This window comes from Acomys russatus, chromosome 1 (assembly GCF_903995435.1).
Source record: "Acomys russatus chromosome 1, mAcoRus1.1, whole genome shotgun sequence".
NCBI classification, from domain to species: Eukaryota; Metazoa; Chordata; class Mammalia; order Rodentia; family Muridae; genus Acomys; species Acomys russatus.
This window is the reverse complement of record NC_067137.1, coordinates 97,758,442-97,777,908: the sequence shown is the minus strand read 5'-3', so window position 1 is coordinate 97,777,908 and position 19,467 is coordinate 97,758,442. Positions and strand designations below refer to the sequence as shown.

Sequence of the window (19,467 nt, the reverse complement as noted above, 5' to 3'; positions counted from 1 at the left end):
CTCATCCCATCCCCCAGGCACAACCTGCACCCCACCTCTCTGCTTTGTGAAGGAAGGAGGGGGACTAAGCTGATGGGCACATGCCCCAGGAACTAGAAAGCATCTTTTCCAGGGCAGCCTGCAAAGGGAGATAGGGGCCTTGAAAATAATTAGCCCCCAGTGCCTGGCCTGTGGTATCTCATTACCAAATGCAAATTCACGTTCACGTGCCACTCCAAGGCTCCTGGCACAATGCCTGCCTGACCCTCAACCTTGCTGGATGTGGACCAAACCGTTCCCCACTGCCCAACTCCTTTTCAGCTTGCAGCTGGTGTTCGGTCTCTGCAAAGGGGAAAAAAAGAAAAGGCTGCTCTCAGCCCACTGAAGGGAGAACAAGGAAAAGGGTCTTATTTCTTTAAGGGAGGAGGCAGGGATAGTATGGGAGGGGGAGATTAGAAAGATTGTTCTTCCCTCAGCAGTTAAAAGAGGGATAATTGGAGCAAGTGGCAGGCGGCTGTTCTGCCATTTAGCATACAGCATACCCAGGAAATCTCACTTGGTAATCAGGAGGATAGGAGGAAAAAGGAGCAATCAGACCCCTATTCAAGCTCCGTTTAGCGACAGCCCCTGCTGGCTGGCTGGCTGACTGGCTGACTGGGCTGGTAGGGAGCAGGGGCTGATCCCACGGAAAGCCTGAATACAAGGTGGGGAGTCAAAGCTCAGGATCGCAGTCCCTCATTTGTGGACGCTGTAAGATCTTTCTGATGTTCTACCTGCTTCATCCCACAGAGAAGCGTTGGGAAGGAAGCTACCTTTTCCCCTCTGATTGCTTACCGCATCCTTGTCCCCAGGCTTCCAAGGCCTTAAGAGTTGACACAGATCGCCATGTTACAGTTACAACACAAGGTACGCTGGGAAGAAGGAGTGGAGATGGCCATGTTTTACTCCAACAGGAAATTTCAACTGGGGAATCCACCTGGTACCTTAACAATGTCCTGAGAACCTCATAGAATGCTTAGGGGGTAAGCAGTCTCCTCTGGGAGGATGCCATTCTCTGGTTTTGAAAGGTGGGTGGTACAACTCTTAATAGGAAAGAAAGTCATTGAAATTCACGGGGTAATGATGAGACATCAATCAAACCAACTTGACTACCAGTCAACCCAATGATATGTGACATAGATAGGCCCATGTCAGGAGATTCACTCAGGAGAAGAGGTCGGCTCAAACATCCTCCCTGCAACAGGCTGACTTCATGTTAAATGAAGTCTTCAGGGAAAGTGGGACTACACTTTATACGCCTTTGCAGCGAATCGATGCTTCACAACTATAAGGTTGCTGAGAAATTTAGTGTGTGTGCTAACTAAGACCACTATAAAAATAACCATCCAGACTCATTTTAAGGGAATGGCAAGTTTTCCATAGCCTGTGAGGGGGCTTGTTTCTAGATGAAGCTGGAGATGCCTATTCACTCTCTGGCCACTAAGTTTCAAGGCTCCCTTCATAGGACTGAACTAGACAAAAGGACCAGTGGAAAGTCTTGGGCCATGCCCTCGCTAAATTCCAAACCACATTCATTGTTTTTGAATGGTTTTATCTGCTATCCTCATGGGCATTCACTGGTTGAGAAGCAAAGCTTTTTTGTTTATAAACATCGTGCCTCAAAGTAAAAACCTGAAACCTCCCCTCTGTACATTCATCGTGTGTCATAATGCTCCGTGTGACTGCCAGCGAGGACACGAGCAGCTGACTGAAGTTTTCCCAAGTTCAGAGGTCAGTGTGCCGCCAGAGCCCACAATCCTTTATCTGAGAATACGGACAGTGTGCCCACTACCTCTTACCCTTGGGCCCAGGTCCCCCACACCAACTATCTGTGTTGTCTTCTACTCTTCTCAGATGGGACCAGAATACCCCAACTCACATAAAGAGATAGGGGCATCTGTGTCCTTTCTGGGGTGCAGTATGGACACATTTTGGAGGCACTGAGGCATATGTCAAGCAAGCATCAACACTGCAGGTATGCTACAAACTAATGGACAGCAAAGGACATCTCCAACAGGCCCCTACATTATAGGAAGTGCAGGAGCCCAGCTACCTCCTCTCAGAACTGGTAAAGCACCAAGTAGACCCTTATATACTCAAATGGAAGGGTCCATACAGCAAACCGGGACAACTGAATACATAGTACCCACTACTGTGGGAAAGTAACCTGGCTTCTCTTCTGTGGTGTGTGTGATCCAATGGGGAGAGAGGTATAGCTGCATGTCCGTTACCCACTTCATGTTATTTTGGGGGAAATGGCAAGCATTTGGTCAGGCTATTTGCCATGTTTTTGTGCACATCTGCTTGACACTTAGAAACAGCTCTGATTTTCCCCTTCTGCATTTTATAGGTGAGTGTTTATGCTTAGTCTCCAAAATTTAACTATGCATGGAGGGAATGGCTATTTTGTAATATTCTGCAATGCAATTTTGTGATTGATCAGACATGATGACAATTCTAGGGTTAGCAGGTTTCAAGTCATCCACAGTAAATTCTATTACCTCCCTGATATCCATTTTCACCAAAACCTTTGGGTCGTTCTGTGTTCAGGATAGCCAGATGTTAGTTATCATAGGATATATTTTGCTCTGTTTCTTTCCATACATGAGAAGAAATCTGAACGTTGCAGAAAGAACAATTCTTATAATATACATATTGCATTTAAGCATTAAAAAATCAACTCTATTCAATCTGTTCTGAAGGAATTCCACTGGGGATTGAATAACACATATATACAAAAATAAAGAGAGAAAAGACAAATTGTATGTGTATGTGTGTGTGTGTGTATATATATATATACACATATATACATATATATACAGTGTTGAATCTTCCTGCTGAAAGTGCTGATCCAAACCTGCCTAGAGGAAATGAGTTTTTTAAACACACATACACACACACACGCAATCAGAGATAATCAGCAAGTTAACGACACACTTACAGATGCCCTGGTCCCTCTAAAGGAATAATGCCAGCTTTCACTGTAACTTCTGAGAGCAGAACAGACCCTCTGGGCAAATGAGGAAACAAGGGATCATGTCAGCATCTCCAGGCAGAACTAGACAGAACGTTTTCCAAAGACAAGAAGCTTTGGAGTGTCAGTCAGCTTCAGGAGGCACCTGCTTGTAAGAAGCCCTTTAATAACTGCATTCCAACAGCATGGTTTTACATGTTTAAGTCAGCTCTGGTCCTTTCTCCACCAATCTTCTTTCCTATGAGTTCAATGAGGAAAAATCAAAGCCTACAAGGGTGTCCAGCCTTTTAACACTACAACATGACATGTCGTCTACAGATGTGCTGAGCCCCTTTTAGAGCTATCGTGGGAAGCAAGTGGTCTGAGGACCTCAGGCTGGATATGTCTGTGGACCTAAAGAAACAAACATGTATGCCCAACATCTCCTGGCATCATATGTGCCTCCAGCCACAGGAAGGGAGATGCAAAACCCAGGTAGTAGACGACAGAAGCAGAACATCTGGCGAATGTTTCCACAGCAGCCTGTGAACGTCCTGCAATGAGGCCTCCACCCCAGTTCCCAACATGTCAATCTCCACCATGTTCCACCTGTAAAATAAACTTAATTTTGACTTAAAAAAAAATGTTTTAACAGTGCTTCCAGTGCAGAAAGCTTACATAAAACACAACTTGCTTTATAAGGGATGGACAATTCCCAAAATGTTTTAGGAGTACCCACAAGCACAATGGTTAAAAAAAACAAACCCCAAAGCAGTGGAGCCCTTACCTGAACCAATCCTGGGAGGAAGGAAGGAGATGCTTACCTGGCCACACCCTCTTGACAGAGCAGCAAAGGTCCGTTAAGAAAAAAACCTGTTTGCTCCTGGTCAAGAGAATGAAGTCTCTGGCCTAGGGGGAAACCTAAAATTCCAGTTGTGCAGGTCAAGGCCTGGCGAACAGACCACCCCTCAGAGAGGCAGAACTGTCCCTTGGAAGGCAGTTTCACCTTAAGCTGCTCTAAAGAACTAGGTGGGATGGTTATTTCCTTCATGGGATAACTTTCCTTCCTAGAAGCCCCGCCCTCTAGGAGCTGCTTTGCAATCAGCATCACTATCCCTTTCCTCTTTTTATTTCAGATGCTAGCCATAGCCTAACTGTGCTTTATCTGATACTTTGGGCTTCTTTATTCTTTCTCTAAAACTCACCTCCCTACCATGTGGCTGCTTTGTTCAGCTGTGATTGACCTCCATGGCAGATTACCTCAAAGGCAAGCCTCACTTCCTTCTCTCCTCCACTGGGAGCTGATGAGATTGCAGCTGCCCTGACCTTTGCTTGCTGGCTTGTCCATTCTTAAATTCTTTTACCAATGAGACTAAGAACCCCAAGAGGGGACCCTGATTTCCAACACTACTCTGACCTCTCTGACCCTGCCCTAGTGGATCCACCTTTATTACACACTGGGATCATATGAGAAGCATTATAAAGAGAGAGCTGATGAGATCACACATCCATAGATGCTGATGCAAGAAGCCTGGGTATGGCCTAGATGCTTTTCAGCTACCCCCAGGATAACCCTGCTGCTCACCTGGGGCTGAGAACAACTGATCTTCTTTACAGAACACAACCACCTCCATGAAGAGAGGCCCTCATTGGTTGGCCACACAAACCACTTTAAGAAGGACCAGCATGTAACCTATTCTGTGTCCTCTATATCCTGACCTCCTAAGATGCACCTAGCCCTTTGAGTTGAGTCAGAGTGCATGGTTGAGTAGCCTGTGTTCTCTTCCTGCTGAGATCCAGTGCTTTGTCCATTGAGAGCAAGGAGACGAATTTCCATCACCTCCCTGAACGAGGAGGCCCAATTATCTAGCATGCAGATGAAGCTGTGCTTGCACATAAAGCTAGTTTGTATCCAGCTCTCCTGTCTTCACAAAACCATTCAGTAGGACTGTCTATAGCAGGGGAGGGGGGGGCGTGTCTTACCTTCTGAGCAGAGTGTACCACCATAGCCAGTGGTGGAACAGTCACAGGTGGGATGGCCATCCAGAAGGAAGCAGATGCCGCCATTTTCACAGGGACGCTCATCACAGGGTCCCTCTGCTTCTAACTGAACGCCTTGGCTCCCCAGAAGCCGAGGCTCCGAGTTGCCATACTTGAGATCCAGCATTAATCCTTTAAAGCCGGGCATGCTCTGTACTCCATCGAGGGTCAGGGCAGAAGGTCGAATGTCAGCAGGGACGCCACCGAGGAACAAGTCACTGACCACATCCATGTTGGGCCGCTGGGGCCGTAGCTCCCCAGACTGGGCCTCGCCGTCAATCACCAGCCCAGTGCGCACACGGTCACGGCTCACCATGAGGAAGTGCCAGCTGCTGTCGTTCACCTGCTTGTTGGATAGCACAGTGGTCTCGGCGCAGTCCATGCTAAAGCGGAGCTGAACGCGGCCATCCACCAGGGAGAGACAGAGGAAGTCACAGACGCCACCATCATCAAAGTACAAGAGCAGCCCAGTGGACACGTTCGTCTTGAACTGGAAGCTCAGGTCACTGCGTGTGCTTGCGTCCCAGCGCAGGTAGCGGGCCCACTGGTTAGGAAGGCCCATGAACTCCAGACCCAGGCAGAGCCCCACCAGGGAGCCCAGAAAGACGCTCACCTTCAAGGTGAAGAAAACTGAATGGAGGCTAAAGCTCATCGTGGCTGCTGGGCCAGGGCACAGAGGAGCAGATAAACCAGGAAACAGCCCTGGCTGGGGGCGGGAGGCAACGGGTGGGTGGGTGGGTGGGTGGTGGCGATGTACGAGAGAGCAGACAGGGGATACACAGAAGAAGAGGAGTACACAGGAATGTCAGGAGGGTGAGGAAGGAGGAAAAAGAACAACACCGTCCTAGACAGGCACACAGGCAAGAAATCCCATAGAGAGGCAGAAGAAACAGACAGGGGATGTCGGGTGGGACAAATCGGGGATGAGACGAGGAAGAAGTATCTTTCTCCAAGAAAAGATCTCAGCTATCCATGTGGATCCGGAGGCCTTGATTCAAGGAGGAGAAGGAGCCCAGGGTGGGAACAAGCCTTAAGCAAATGTCTTGCACCCGGCAAATGTGTCCTAGCCAGGGAGACCAAGGACAGGGCTGGAGCTCAGGGTGCCGTAATGGAGGGGGGGAAACAGTTGAGGCGAGCCAGGTGAAAGGTAGGCCCAAGCCAAGGACGAGTGCTGAGTGAGGTTTGACCCTCTAGCAGCAGCAGGCCCTGGGAAGGGGCACTTCAAGCAACTGCGTACTCGGGTTGAGTGGGGCAGTAAGCAGAGCGGAAGCAGATTCAGGCTTCATGGTGCTGACCAGAGGCAGGGCTGCCCATTACAGAGCTCCCAGGACTCCCGAGAAAAGACCTGTGGAGTAAGGAAGAAAAAAAAAAAAGGTTAAGATTAAGGCACCCGTGATTACATCCTGTGGCACAAAGATTGGTAGAGTGCCAATACCCCCAGGCAATTCTAGATGCACCTGCCCTGCTAGGTACTTCACACAGAACAGGGGCCCAGCTCTCCCAAGGCCAGGAGAAGACCCCGGTTCTGCGCCTAATGACACACTTAGTTTTTTTCCAAATGTAAAATGCAAAAATCATGCAAAGTCCCAAAAGCTATATCAGCACATTTTTTAAATAGCCAAACTTAAAACATTAACATTTTTAAACTTTCAAACATCCACATATAATGCTTACTTATTTATCTATTAAAATGTCCTTTTCAACTTTATAGTCTACTACTTAATAAGAGGCCTAAGACCTTATATTTTAGAAAGAAGTATACATAAAAAATCAGGGAAAGTGAATCAGTAAGCAAAAAGGCTACAGTCTCTAACCAAATATTATTTCTTTAGAAAATGAACTTTAAGGTTTAAAATTTTGAAAGGCTGACTTTGGATTCTAATTCCTATACATGAGACTTAAAACAATATTCCTAGCCTACATGCACTTCTACTTAATAATTTGAAAAGTCAATAAGACAATGGCCTCTTAACAAAATTTGAGAGAAAAGTCAGTGAGGTCAGTGTGGTGTGTGGTGTGAGCCCAGCATAAGCATTGTATATAGTAAGTGATTAATATATACTAGGTTGGTTTCTTTCTTATTTCTTAAATGAGGTGTGGTTGGGCTACATGAGGTACATGTGTGAGATAAGGGATATATATATATATATATATATATATATATATATATATATATATATATATATATATATATGGTGTGTGTGTGTGTGTGTGTGTGTGTGTGTATCCAATATTGCACAAATGTATGAATAGCTAAGACGCATCACAGACAGAGTGAATCAAGCGTATTTGATTATGACTAGAAAGGCAATCATATCCATTGAGCTCAGGGCCTGGTTTCTGAAGGAAGTTGCTGATCTGTCTAACCAAGCTGGTGAGTTCTCTGTTCAGATAACTGACCAGTGTAGTCTCCCAGAGCTGTGCAAGTTGCCACTTATTCCTTGTAGTGTTTGCTTATTCACAGTGCTCTCCAAAGCATCACAGTTAACTCTGTTTACAATAGAGACATCAGCAAAGCTGTCTATTCTCTTCTTTGAAGAAGATGCTGTCCCTCTAAGCAGGGACAAATTCCTATTTTGTATGAACAAGCAACATGCATCTATAAGAGCCTAGTCAAAAGTCCATCAGCTTAGATTTTTAAGTCTTGGTTCTAGGAAATAGTTTTACCTAAGGAGTATTTCCTGTACATTGGCATGGGCATGGGTACCCCCATAGGCTCAAAGGATACCCAGATAGACTGTGAACATAGGAATCTGTTGAGGCTGACTTGTAGGAGTATTGTGTACTAACCACTAAGAGTTCAGGAGTATGAGTGTGGGGTGTGTGTGTGTGTGTGTGTGTGTGTGTGTGTGTAGTGTAGTGTATGTGTGTGTGTATAGTGTGTATGTGTGTTGGTTAATGTCACTTTGGTAACACAAAGTCAACTATGCTCACACCACAGCTTATATCAACATCACAGACAACATCTTGTCTATAACAAGATGAAATCTAGTCATGTAAATATATCCAGGAAGAATATTCCAGAATAATAGTCAATGCAAAAGCCTTGAGCCTGGCACAGGCTGGGTCTGTTGGAGAGGAGTTGCTGGGAGGTATGAAGCAAAGGTGGGTAGCAAGAAGTAAAGGCAGGAGACTTGACGGTCTCTAAGAGTGTGACCAGTGTGTAAGATGAGATACGGCAACCCAGTTGAAAGGCAGCATTCTCCAGGAGAGAGGAAACTCTAGTCTACCTGACTCTGGCTCATCCCAGGCATCACTGGATCAAAGCAGCAAAAGTCAATGTTATACTCAAGGGCATCACAGGCTGTGGAGTACACATGTGCTTTGGAGACAGTAAATCAGTGCCTACCACAGGACATTGCCAGAGAACAGGAACGGTGAAATATCTACACAAAGAATTAACTATATATATACAATAAATAAATAAATCTTTTTTAAATGAACCATAAAACATGATTTAAGAGCTGCTATAATGAACCTTTGACTTCTATTCTGTGCAGACATCTTTACATGGCCCATCTGTGTACAATGACAACATTGTTGAGTGCTCCCTCAATTTTTCAAGATGCCAACCCGAAGTAGTCCTGGAGGTAAAAACAAAACCTGCCTACTTGTCTGTGGAAACCCATGAATGAATGAAGAACTATAATGCCCAGGCACATGCACCTATCAGAGTGAGTTATGGGAATTTACTCATCCTGTTTTGTGGTAACCACACTAATCTATGTAGATGAATGCCCACCTTCAGACTCTTGTCCTTCCCCATCAGTCAGATTAGCATTGAATATACCAACATCCCTACACTGTGTATCAACAGGGATCAAAAGGGCTGAATGAGAGGAACTAAGCTTTTAACTCAATAGGTGCTAGGCAGGTCTGATGCAGGAATGGTATCATTAAAATCAGTCCATCAAGACTTGACATGCTCTTGACTGTCCACATTCTCTCCTAGAGTTCTAATATTTCTTTCTTGAACTGGGAACATCCCCATGATCTTTGGGAAATTGCTCAAAAGCTATATATGACTTTATATTAGGTACCCAAGGCCTCCAGCCAATTGCTGCCAGAAATTATCCTTTAGCTTTCTTCAGCTATCTAGCAGAGCAGTCCAGGCTCAAGAAATGGGACAAAGGAAAACAAGGAACCTTCTTCACCCAGGCAGTCAATGGCCACCCACCCCTGAGCACAGGCAGCTAGGGATCAGGTGGTTGGCTCCAGAGCCCTCGAGGAAAGTTGGGGATGGCACTGAAGTTCTAAACACTTATCTGTTGTGTGGGAACCAAGCAAGACATGGAAAGTGAGTGACATTATCTAATTGCCAGCTAATTTACATAATTGTCGAACAGCACAGTTTTTATATTGGGTGAACATCTTTGCAAATGTCTCATATTCTGGCTGCTTAGGATGCAAAGGAGACCTCATACAACTCTGACATGTGGGCTATTTGCCACAAGGATGGTTCAGAAGATCTGGCTGCCATTTGCCCTCCCACCCACTCCTTTCCTTTTCCAGTGCCATGGAGGTTTAGTTGAGCTTGAAACATGCTCAAGAGAGAGAGCAGTTTCTAGAACTAGAATGGTTGGTAAGACATGATGATGGCCATCCTCTGCCCTGTACCAGCCATGTAATTCCTAGGTGGGGTTTTCAATCTTTCCTCTAGAATCTAGAACCTTCTTAACTGCTTCCCTTCTTGGACTACAAATGCTCCCTAAGGCTGTATGTTGGCTTTGATCCTCACTCAATGCCCCTCTCATTCCACAGGTAAAAGATGTTTTTATCTTCTTTGGGTCTGTGCACTGTAATACATTTATCCTGTACTATATGGATGAAATCTGCTTATCAGAGAGTACATATCATGTGTGTCATCCTGGGTCTGGGTTACCTCACTTAGGATGTTCTTTTTCTCATTCTATCGATTTGCCTGAAATTTTCAAGATGTCCTTGTTTCCATGGCTGAGTAGTGTTCCACTGTGTAAATGTACCCCAGTGTCTTTATCCATTGCCCTAACCCAAGACTCACTCATGCCAGAGAGCCAACCCCTCACAATATTAAGGATATGCTGCTATGCTTGTAGACTAGAACCTAGCAAAATAGTCCTCTGAGAGGCTCCACCCCACAGTGTTTCAAGACAGATGCTGAGACTCACAGCCAAACATTGAGTGAAACATAGGGAGTCTAGTGGAAAAGTGGGGGAAGGATAAAAGGACCTAGAGGTGACATAAGCTTCACAGGAAGACCAACAGAGCCAACTAACCAGAGTCAAGAGGGGCCTGTGGAGTCTGAGACACAAACAAGGACCATGCATGGACTGGACTTAGATCCCCTACATAGCTGTAGCCAATGGGCACCTCAGGCTTCACATGGGTCCACTAGTAGGGAGAGTGGGAGCTGTCTCTGACATGGACTCTGTTGCCTGTTTTTCAATCACTTCCTCCTGCCAGGACTGCCTTGTCAGGCCACAGGGGAAGAAGATGAATTCAGTCCTTATGTGACTTGATGAGCTGGGATGTGTGAGTAGGGTGCCTCCCCTTTTCTGAGGAATAGGGGAGGGGGATGGAGGAGGGAGGGTGGGACTGGGAAGAGAGGAGGGAGGGGCCTACAACTGGGATATAAAATGGATAAAGCAATTAATTAATAAATAAAATATTTTAACACCAGTTTGTGCCATTCAAATGGGATTGACTTTAATCTCAGATCATACAATCCAGGCTAGCCCATTAGGGCATTCCAGTCTCTTGGTCACAGAAAATGGTTTGGGAATAATTCTGCCATCCAAACTTAGTTAAATTAAAGTTAATGCTGGAACTTAAATTGGAATTATTGAGAACATGGCCCTCTTATTCTTTTTACCATGTTATTAAATTCTCAAAGTCAATACTTGGTGACAAATACCACTCTGTTAAAGATAATCTTGGTTTTGAATTGAAGACAACAAAGACAAATAAGAGCCAAGAGAAGTATAAAGACAGATTTCTTTTTTTCTTACTGTAATTCCTTATTATTATTATTTATTGATATTGCATCCCGATTGTCATCCCTCACTTGTATCTTCCCATTACCACCCTTCCTCCCTCTTCTGCCCTATTCCCCTAACCTAGATCTATGACAAGCGGCAGGGATCCTCCACCATATGACCACAGCCTATCAGGTCTAATCAGGATAGCCTGCATTCCCTTCCTCTGTGTACCCATAGGGCCTCCCCACCAAGGGGAAGTGATCAAATTGTAAGCATCAGAGTTCACGTCAGAGGCAGTGTCTGCTCTCCCCACAACTGTGGAGAATAAGCTGATAAAGACAGATTTCTAACAACATTGTTTGAAAATATAGACCTAATGAGGGCTGAAAAGTAGTTCTAGGGCTTTCTTTACTTTTAAAAAATATATATTTTATTAATTTATTCATATTACATCTCAATTGTTATCCCATCTCTTGTCTCCTCCCATTCCTCCCTCCCTCCCATTTTCCCCTTACTCCCTTCCCCTATGACTGTGACTGAGGGGGACCTCTTCCCCCTGTATATGCCCATAGGGTATCAAGTCTCTTCTTGGTAGCCTGCTGTCCTTCTTCTGAGTGCCACCAGGCCTCCCCATCCAGGTGACGTGGTCAAATATGGGGCACCAGAGTTCGTGTGAAAGTCAGACCCCACTCTCCACTCAACTGTTCTAGTAATGCTGGGATATGGAAAGTTCTGTCTTTGGTAAGCTGACAAGAGCTTCCATCTCACACTGCCCCATCCATATCTGAAGGAACTCTCTGTGATTTGAGACTCATATCCTGCCCTCTCCTAGCAACAAAGCTTTCCATACCTATCACCTATGATCTTGGTCATAGGAATAGGACACAGCCTGCTTCTCTCACTTTGAAGACAGATGGAGGTTTGCTCTTGATAGTCTCAGAAATGTACTCCTTCCACTAAATCACAATCCACCCATCCCTGACACTACACCTACTTTAATACATACATAAGGCCCTGCTGCAGGCAATGAGGGGTCAAGGCACAGATTCTTCTAAGATCTGAAAATTGTGTAGAGAATAATGGAGATCATGGGCTTTTGAGTAAGGCAGAACCATCTGTAAACCAGGCTCTCATTTTTATAGGTACTTAACACTGGGCAACTCCTTTGAGTCTTTGTGCATCCAAATGAGGGAAGGGGTTGGTTACATTTACCTAAGAACAGAATTTTGAATTCTAACAATTGTAAAAACTGCATATAGGTACAACTGTGATATGTCTAATAAATCTGAACATTTTTAAATCCTCATAGCTTCATAATTCCTCTATTAGTAGATACTAACAGAAATTCTTAATATGTTCAAAGATGTCAGAGAATGCTCATAGCCTTATTCTCCATAGTAAATTACCAAATGTCTATCTGCAGCAGAAACTATACATATGTTTTAACCTATCTATGTAAACTATTGTCCAAATCTAAGGTAACTAGTTCTTAATTTCTAGACACAGCATGGATGAATCTTACAAGCATAATGTTGAAACAAGTATAAAACACAGAAGGAAGTGTAGTGTGTATGTTTTATTTATAAAAAATAGAAAAGAAGCAAAGATATCTTTTCCATACTATTGACCATCATATCAGTGGGTACTGAGGAGAAGAGGGTGGAAGAAGTAACAGAATTCATTTCATAATCTGAGTGATGCTGCAATGTTTGCAGTGGGTGCAAACTCACAGACTGGGTACCACCATCTATCTGTAGATAGATGTATGTACCTTTCTATCTATGTATTTTAAAAAAAACCACATACTATACTGCCTCCCATATATTATATATCTATCTGCTTTCTTATGATACCTAGAGAAGATGTTTGTTTTTATTTTGAGGGGCATGTTTTGGTGTGTGTCTGAGTGTCTGTGTGTACCTGTTCATGTGTGTGACTGCAGGGAGTTTTAAAGAAAGTTATTGCTGCTTTTATGTTTGTAGGCTTAAACTCCTTACTCACACTTCCCAAGATAAAGCCAATCTCTCATCTAGGAAAGCAGGAACCAATATCTAACCCCCAGGCTTTGCAACTGCCCCTGTCACTCTCAGTCCATTTATATATGCTAGTCCTCTCTTTCACAGTTTGTCATGTCTAAAAAAACAACTCCACCTTCTACTGTTACGCCTTCCACTGGAACCTGCTGAACTACTTCTAGACACACACACCAAGTTACACCATTTTTAGAAGCGTTCCTGATTCCCCAACAGGTTGTGGGGTGTTGGAGGGGGGAGGGGGACAAGAATCCCTGAGGATCTCAACTCCAGTCCATCAAATAGACTTACAGAAAAGACATGCAATCACACTGGAAAGAATGGTAAACAGAGAGAGAAAAGAAACTTTTTCTTTCACCTTCAACTTTAACATTCTTTTTTTTTAATTTTTTATTATTAATTTATTCTTGTTACTTCTCAATGGTTATCCCATCCCTTGTGTCCTCCCATTCTTCCCTCCCTCCCGTTTTCCCCTTATTCCCCTCCCCTATGACTGTTCCTGAGGGGGATTACCTCCCCCTGTATATGCTCATAGGGTATCAAGTCTCTTCTTGGTAACCTGCTGTCTTTTTACTCTAAAAATAATTGCCATAAAAATTGGAAGTAGGAGCTGGATATATGATGGTACACACCTTTTTTTTTAATGCTACACACCTTTAATCCAAGCCCTCTGGGAGGAAAAGGCAGGCAGAGCTCTGTGAGTTCAAGACCAGCCTGGTCTACAAAGTGAGTCCAGGACAGCCAAGGCTACACAGGGGAACTCAGTCTTGAAAAACAATAAATAAATAAATAAATAAATAAATAAATAAATAAATAAATAAATAAAAAGGAAAAAGAAAAAGTAGGAATTGGGGCAATGTCTAAATGGCTAGGCACACTTCCTGCTCTTCCAGTGGACCCAAGTTAGGTTCACAGCAAACAATTCAGGTGATTCACAATGTTAGTAACTCTAGCTCCGGAAGATCTCGCATGCTCTCCTGGCCTCATCAATTACCTCGTCATTCACACAGACAAAGACACATAAATAAAAATAAGTTAATATTGAGCTAACTTCCATTCTTGTCAGGAATACTAATCTATTACAGAAGAGATATGTGGCCCCTAGCTAGTCCTCTGGACATGCTTCCCACAGTGTGAGGAAAGTGAGTTATATCAACTAAGACTTGTTACTGGTTAAAGAGCAGAAATCAAAGAAAGGGAACCTGCTTGGGAGGCAGGCTGAGGTGGAAGAGCAGTCACGCCTATTCCTCATTTTCATCATATGCTTAGATGAAGAGGAAGATGACCCTCTGGTCCCTGAGCTGGCACTGAGAGTATATGGATGAGGCTGCAAGGATCCCAAGGAATCATGGTAGGCTTATACAACAGCCTATGTCTAGTCCAACAAAGCCTAATGGAGACAATGGAAATTTATACAACTTGGTCCTCCAACATAATCAGGGCACAAGAACAGAACATTCAGGAATGAAATTCCTGAGAGAGAGAGAGAGAGAGAGAGAGAGAGAGAGAGAGAGAGAGAGAGAGTCCTTTTCAGTGTCTCATGGCTGCCAGAAAGCCAAATGTAATCTATGATGACACAGACCAAAATATAAGCTATAGGTGAGAGAGAAGATGGTTGTCTCTGATAGTCTGTGTACTTCTTGCTGTATTTTGACTTTAAACTCCACTCTTAGGGATGTGCAGGTAAGCTGAAGGGTAGTGAATAGAAAAAGAAGTCTTCTTGGTATCTTTTAAAGCCATGAAACAAACACTCATGTTCCATGCCGAGGTAGACGGTGAGCATGGATTGGATGTAGCATGAGGCAGTCTCCAGGGTCCAACATGGAACATAGACCTGCCAGCGTGGGCTCCACAGACAGACAAATCCCAGATATAACACTTGATGCCTGTGTGACCTTGAACACGATGCAAAGCCTCTCTGTGTCTCATGCTTGGTATGTATCATGGAGATAATAATGGAGTGCACACTTAGCTCAAGTCCACAGTGCTCAGCACAAATAGAAATCCAGGCACTGTTGGATGCGTCTACTGTCATTAACATTTTTCCTCAGGGCTATTTCAGAGTGGCTAAAGTGGCTCCACCTGGCCTGCTCAAAGACAGCATTCAAGACAGGTGAGCATCTTTTCAATGTATCCCAATGTCACAGGCCATACAGAGAGTTGTTCCTGAGGGCTGGGGGATAGTTCAATTGATAAAGTGCTCCCTGCACAAGTGTGAGGACCTGAGTTTGATCCCCAGAACACACATAAAAGGTAATGGGCGTGTGCGACATATGTGTAATCCCAACACAGTGGGAGAATCTCTAGGGCAATCAGCCAACCAGCCCAGACTACTAGGTGATTTCCAGGACAGCAGAAGACATTGTCTCAAAATGGAGGTGGGGGATAAAGTGTACCTAAAGATCATTACTCAAGGTTGTCCTCTGGCTTCTACATGGGCACATACGCATCCACACACATGCATGCATACCCTGCCACATATACACTGTGCATACACACACACACACAGAGAGAGAGAGAGAGAGAGAGAGAGAGAGAGAGAGAGAGAGAGAGAGAGAGACAGACAGACAGACAGAGACAGAGAGAGACAGAGACAGAGACAGAGACAGAGAGACAGAGACAGAGAAAGACAGACACAGAGAGAGAGAGAGAGAGAGAGAGAGAGAGAGACAGACAGACAGACAGACAGACAGACAGACAGACAAAGAAACAGAGATAGACACAGACAGAGGGGGGAGAATTGTAGAGTCTCCTAGGAGCCTTTAGAGATGGCAGGACTGAGAGCTTACAGAGGCAACCATCAGTTTCTGAAGCTGGGTCTTTAGTAGGAGACTGACACAAAGGACCATATGTTCACCATTGACCTCTGGGTAGAGTTAAGTCTAGTGAATAGAAGGTCTAAAAGGAGTGGTTATGTCTTGATCTTATAAGGACCTCCAGATGAACCAACTCTCGCTAACCTGGAAAGGGCTGGACATCTTTTGAGGAATACATACAGTACTAAATGGGTGTATGTGTTGAATATAGTAGAGTCCAGAGGAACTAGAGATAGTCCTGGTGGGTGTGGTCAGAGGAGACTTCTAAGATGAAGGAAGACTTGACTTGATTTCATGGAACTTTGAAGGATGAGTAAGACAGAGCTAATGGATAAGAAAACTGAGCCAGATGAGGAAAGGCTCACCTGTCATCTCAGCATTTGGAAGTCTGAGGTGGAGAATCACCATGAATTTGTAGCTATCCTGAGGACACACAGCAAGTCCTAGACCAGCTAAGGCTACATGACACCTTATCTCAAAAAATGAGAGAGAGAGAGAGAGAGAGAGAGAGAGAGAGAGAGAGAGAGAGAGAGAGAGAGAAAAGAAGAAGAAGAAGAAGAAGAAGAAGAAGAAGAAGAAGAAGAAGAAGAAGAGAAGAAGAAGAAGAAGAAGAAGAAGAAAAAGAAGAGGAGGAGGAGGAGCAGGAGGAGAGGAGAGAGGGGGGAGAGGAAGAAAAAAGAAAAGGGAAGGGAAGGGGAGGGGAGGGAAGGGAAGGGGAGGGGAAGGGAGGGGAACGAAGGGGAGGGAAGGGAAGGGAAGGGAAGGGAAGAGAAAGATGAAAGGTTCTGGTTGGCGTATGGAGGACAGTAGACTGAATGTCAGAATAAGTCTTTCTCAAACTCTGAGCCAAAGTCACGAAATAAGAAACCTTTCTGGTTGTGTCTTCTGTAAAATGAGGAGATTGGTGGGGTTTGCTTTCTAGGTTGCTGTGGACATCAAAGACCACACAAAGCAAAATGATAATCACATATTTCCCACCAGGTTTCAGCAAGCTTCTAAGGAAAGAAGAAAGCCACGGCATTAATCTCTTCTCCCCGTGACACCGTCATTCCGTCTCCACCCAGAGCCCTGAGCTGTCTTGGAGGTAATACACACCAACTAGTTTTCCCTTGCAGATCATAGATCTCAAGCTTTACAAGGTGTTGGTGGACTCTCTGAAATCCCTGGAGCAGCCAGAAATGCATAAAGCTGAAGTCATTCTCCATGCAGCCAACTCTCGTCTCCTGTCCCCTCCTCAGCTTGCCAGTGGAGCTCCCCAGCCTGGAGTTCCCAGCCATGAGTTGGAAAGCCATCTGGCTGCTAGGAGAGTTAATAATTTATAATGAAGATAATCACCCTTCAAGATCCTTGTCTCTTGGGACCATTAAAAAAGATTCAGTCGAGAGCCTGTGAGTCCTTTACATGAGGGGATAGGGAAGGGGAACAGGGAGGGCTAGAGGAGAAAGAGGAAATGGAAAGGAAATAAGAGGGGCAGATGAGCTCTCTGCTTAGCTGATCTTTTCCCCTGCAAGAGGGTGGGGAAAGAGGGCACTTACTCTGCCCTAGAAGACTGTGGTACCCAGCTTTCACAGCACCAGCCCAGCAAGGGTGCAATTTATGGGTCTTTTCTTTTAGCCAACTCTCTCTACACAAAGAGAGAGAGAGAGAAATCAAATGAATGCAAGAGAAGGGGAGAAAGACACAGACAAGAGAAAATAAGCCTGCTTAGCAATTACGTCTGGGGCTGCTTGGAGGGCTCTCTCTGTTCTCTTTCCAGGACACAGTAAAGCTCCCACTGTGCTAATTATTCCCATTATTTGACAATTTCTCTATTAACAAAGCAAGAGGTGCCGCAGCTGGCAAGGGGAGAGGAGAATGGACTGGCGGAGGCTACGGACTGACTCAGGCTGTGAACATCCAGGCAAGGCAGGACAGATCCCTGCTTCACCCTTGATTGGGATGTGGGGCCTGGCACAGCACCCCTGCAGCTGTCTGCCTCAGACAGATAGGGTGCAGAGCACAATACCTGTAAGTCAGTGCATGAGAAGAGGGAAGCAGAGCAAAGGCCAGAAACAAGGTGGGGGCATACCCATGAATGCTGTTTCCAGGAAGTTCTAGTAAAGGTAAGGCCCAAACCTGGGGCCCAGGAGTTCCTACAAGGGAGCCTCTGAGAATGGAATAGTATGGATAAGCATTTGGAATAAAGCTAATAGTAATTTGCTCTGCTCTTGATTTTGGAAAACCCTGGAGAAGCTGGCATATAAATTTAACACCCCTAGCGCATACATTTAACAAGCACAAAAGCAATGCATGCTTTACACTACACCAATTATATTAACATTTGAAGTCATTTAATTCTGACCAATTAATAGTTAAACCTCAGCCATGCCTTTGCTAGGAACGCCACCACCTAATAGCATGAGGCAACTAGAAGAGTCTGTGGCTGGAACTGTGATGATCCTTGTTTTATAGATGAGCAAAGAGTGCTCCCAAATTATAATCAACAACCATATAGGGCAGATCTCAGGGCCTCATCCCTGAGATGATAATGTTTAAAAGGAATATAGCCACAGGCAGCCTATCCACTGCACAAATTTACCACTTGTAAACTTAAGCACGAGGCCATTAACAAGTTCATCATTTAAATGCAGAGGAGGCCACAGCCATCAAGGACTTGCTGAAAAAAGTATCACCCATTCTGCAAGACACTGTGACATGAGAGAAACCTCCCACAAAAAAAGCAATAAAAAAAATGGTCCTGATACTACCTGCAATGACTAAATACCTTCCTTTGCTTTAAACCCAAGATGCTACCCTGAGATCTCTACCAAAGTCTTACCTACCCAGCTATCAGGGTAACCGTTTTTAAACACAGAAAGCACAATTCTTTTATTCATATCCCTCCAGTGATCTTTCAACATGCTCAGACTGAAATGCAGAATCCTCCATGTGGCCATGGTCAGCTTGGCCATTCCACTGTACAAAATGTAAAACAAGAACTGTACTGTGAATCTGAGTATTTTCAAGGCTCACTAAGCACAGGCCAGGCTCAGAGCCTTTGCACTTGCTACTCCTGCCACTCAGGATGTCCTCCCCTAAGTCCCTCATGCCTACTCCTCATTCTCTCAGTCCCCACTCCTGTCTCCTCTATTTAAAAGACCTTTGGTGGCACTGGTTAGCAATCACCGGCCTTCTCTTTCTATCACATTTTAGTAAAGTCATATCCTTCCACATCCTACCACCTGGTGCATAGCAGCTGAGAAGAGGTGATACCGATGATGAGACCACAGCCCTACAGTTGCTCAGAAAGTCACCACATAATAGAGTGCAGCAACAGGGAGAGATATCTAAATCAGAAAATCCTCTGGTCAGATAAACATAGCAAACTGCTTCTAGAAGTCCATTCCTGTCAGCAGCTAAGGAGGGCTGGAAAAGTCAATAAGTGCTAGCTAGTACCACCACCATCACCACTACCACCATCACCCATCATCACCATAATTACCACCACCACCACTACCACCATCACCATCATCACCATCATCATCACCATCATCATCACCACCACCACCACCATCACTACTTCTATTTCATCCTATTCACACTATGATTTAAGAGAGTTCTCCAATAATGTGGTCTGAACAATGGTTCACCCTTTGCCATATGCCCTTTTC

The 19,467-nt window shown here is 44.6% G+C and overlaps 1 protein-coding gene across 30 annotated transcripts in view; it reads right to left on the bottom strand.

Moving 5' to 3' along the window:
• The window catches only part of Nrxn3 (neurexin 3), a 1,522,640-nt gene extending 1,516,515 nt beyond the window's left edge, over positions 1-6,125 (bottom strand). For all 30 annotated transcript variants that reach the window (XM_051149743.1, XM_051149800.1, XM_051149769.1 and 27 more), the window contains exon 1: positions 4,955-6,125. In XM_051149743.1, coding sequence (XP_051005700.1) covers positions 4,955-5,663 — 709 coding nt within the window. In that variant the 5' untranslated portion in view covers positions 5,664-6,125. The remainder of the gene's footprint in view (positions 1-4,954) is intronic.
• Positions 6,126-19,467: the final 13,342 nt, after the last annotated feature.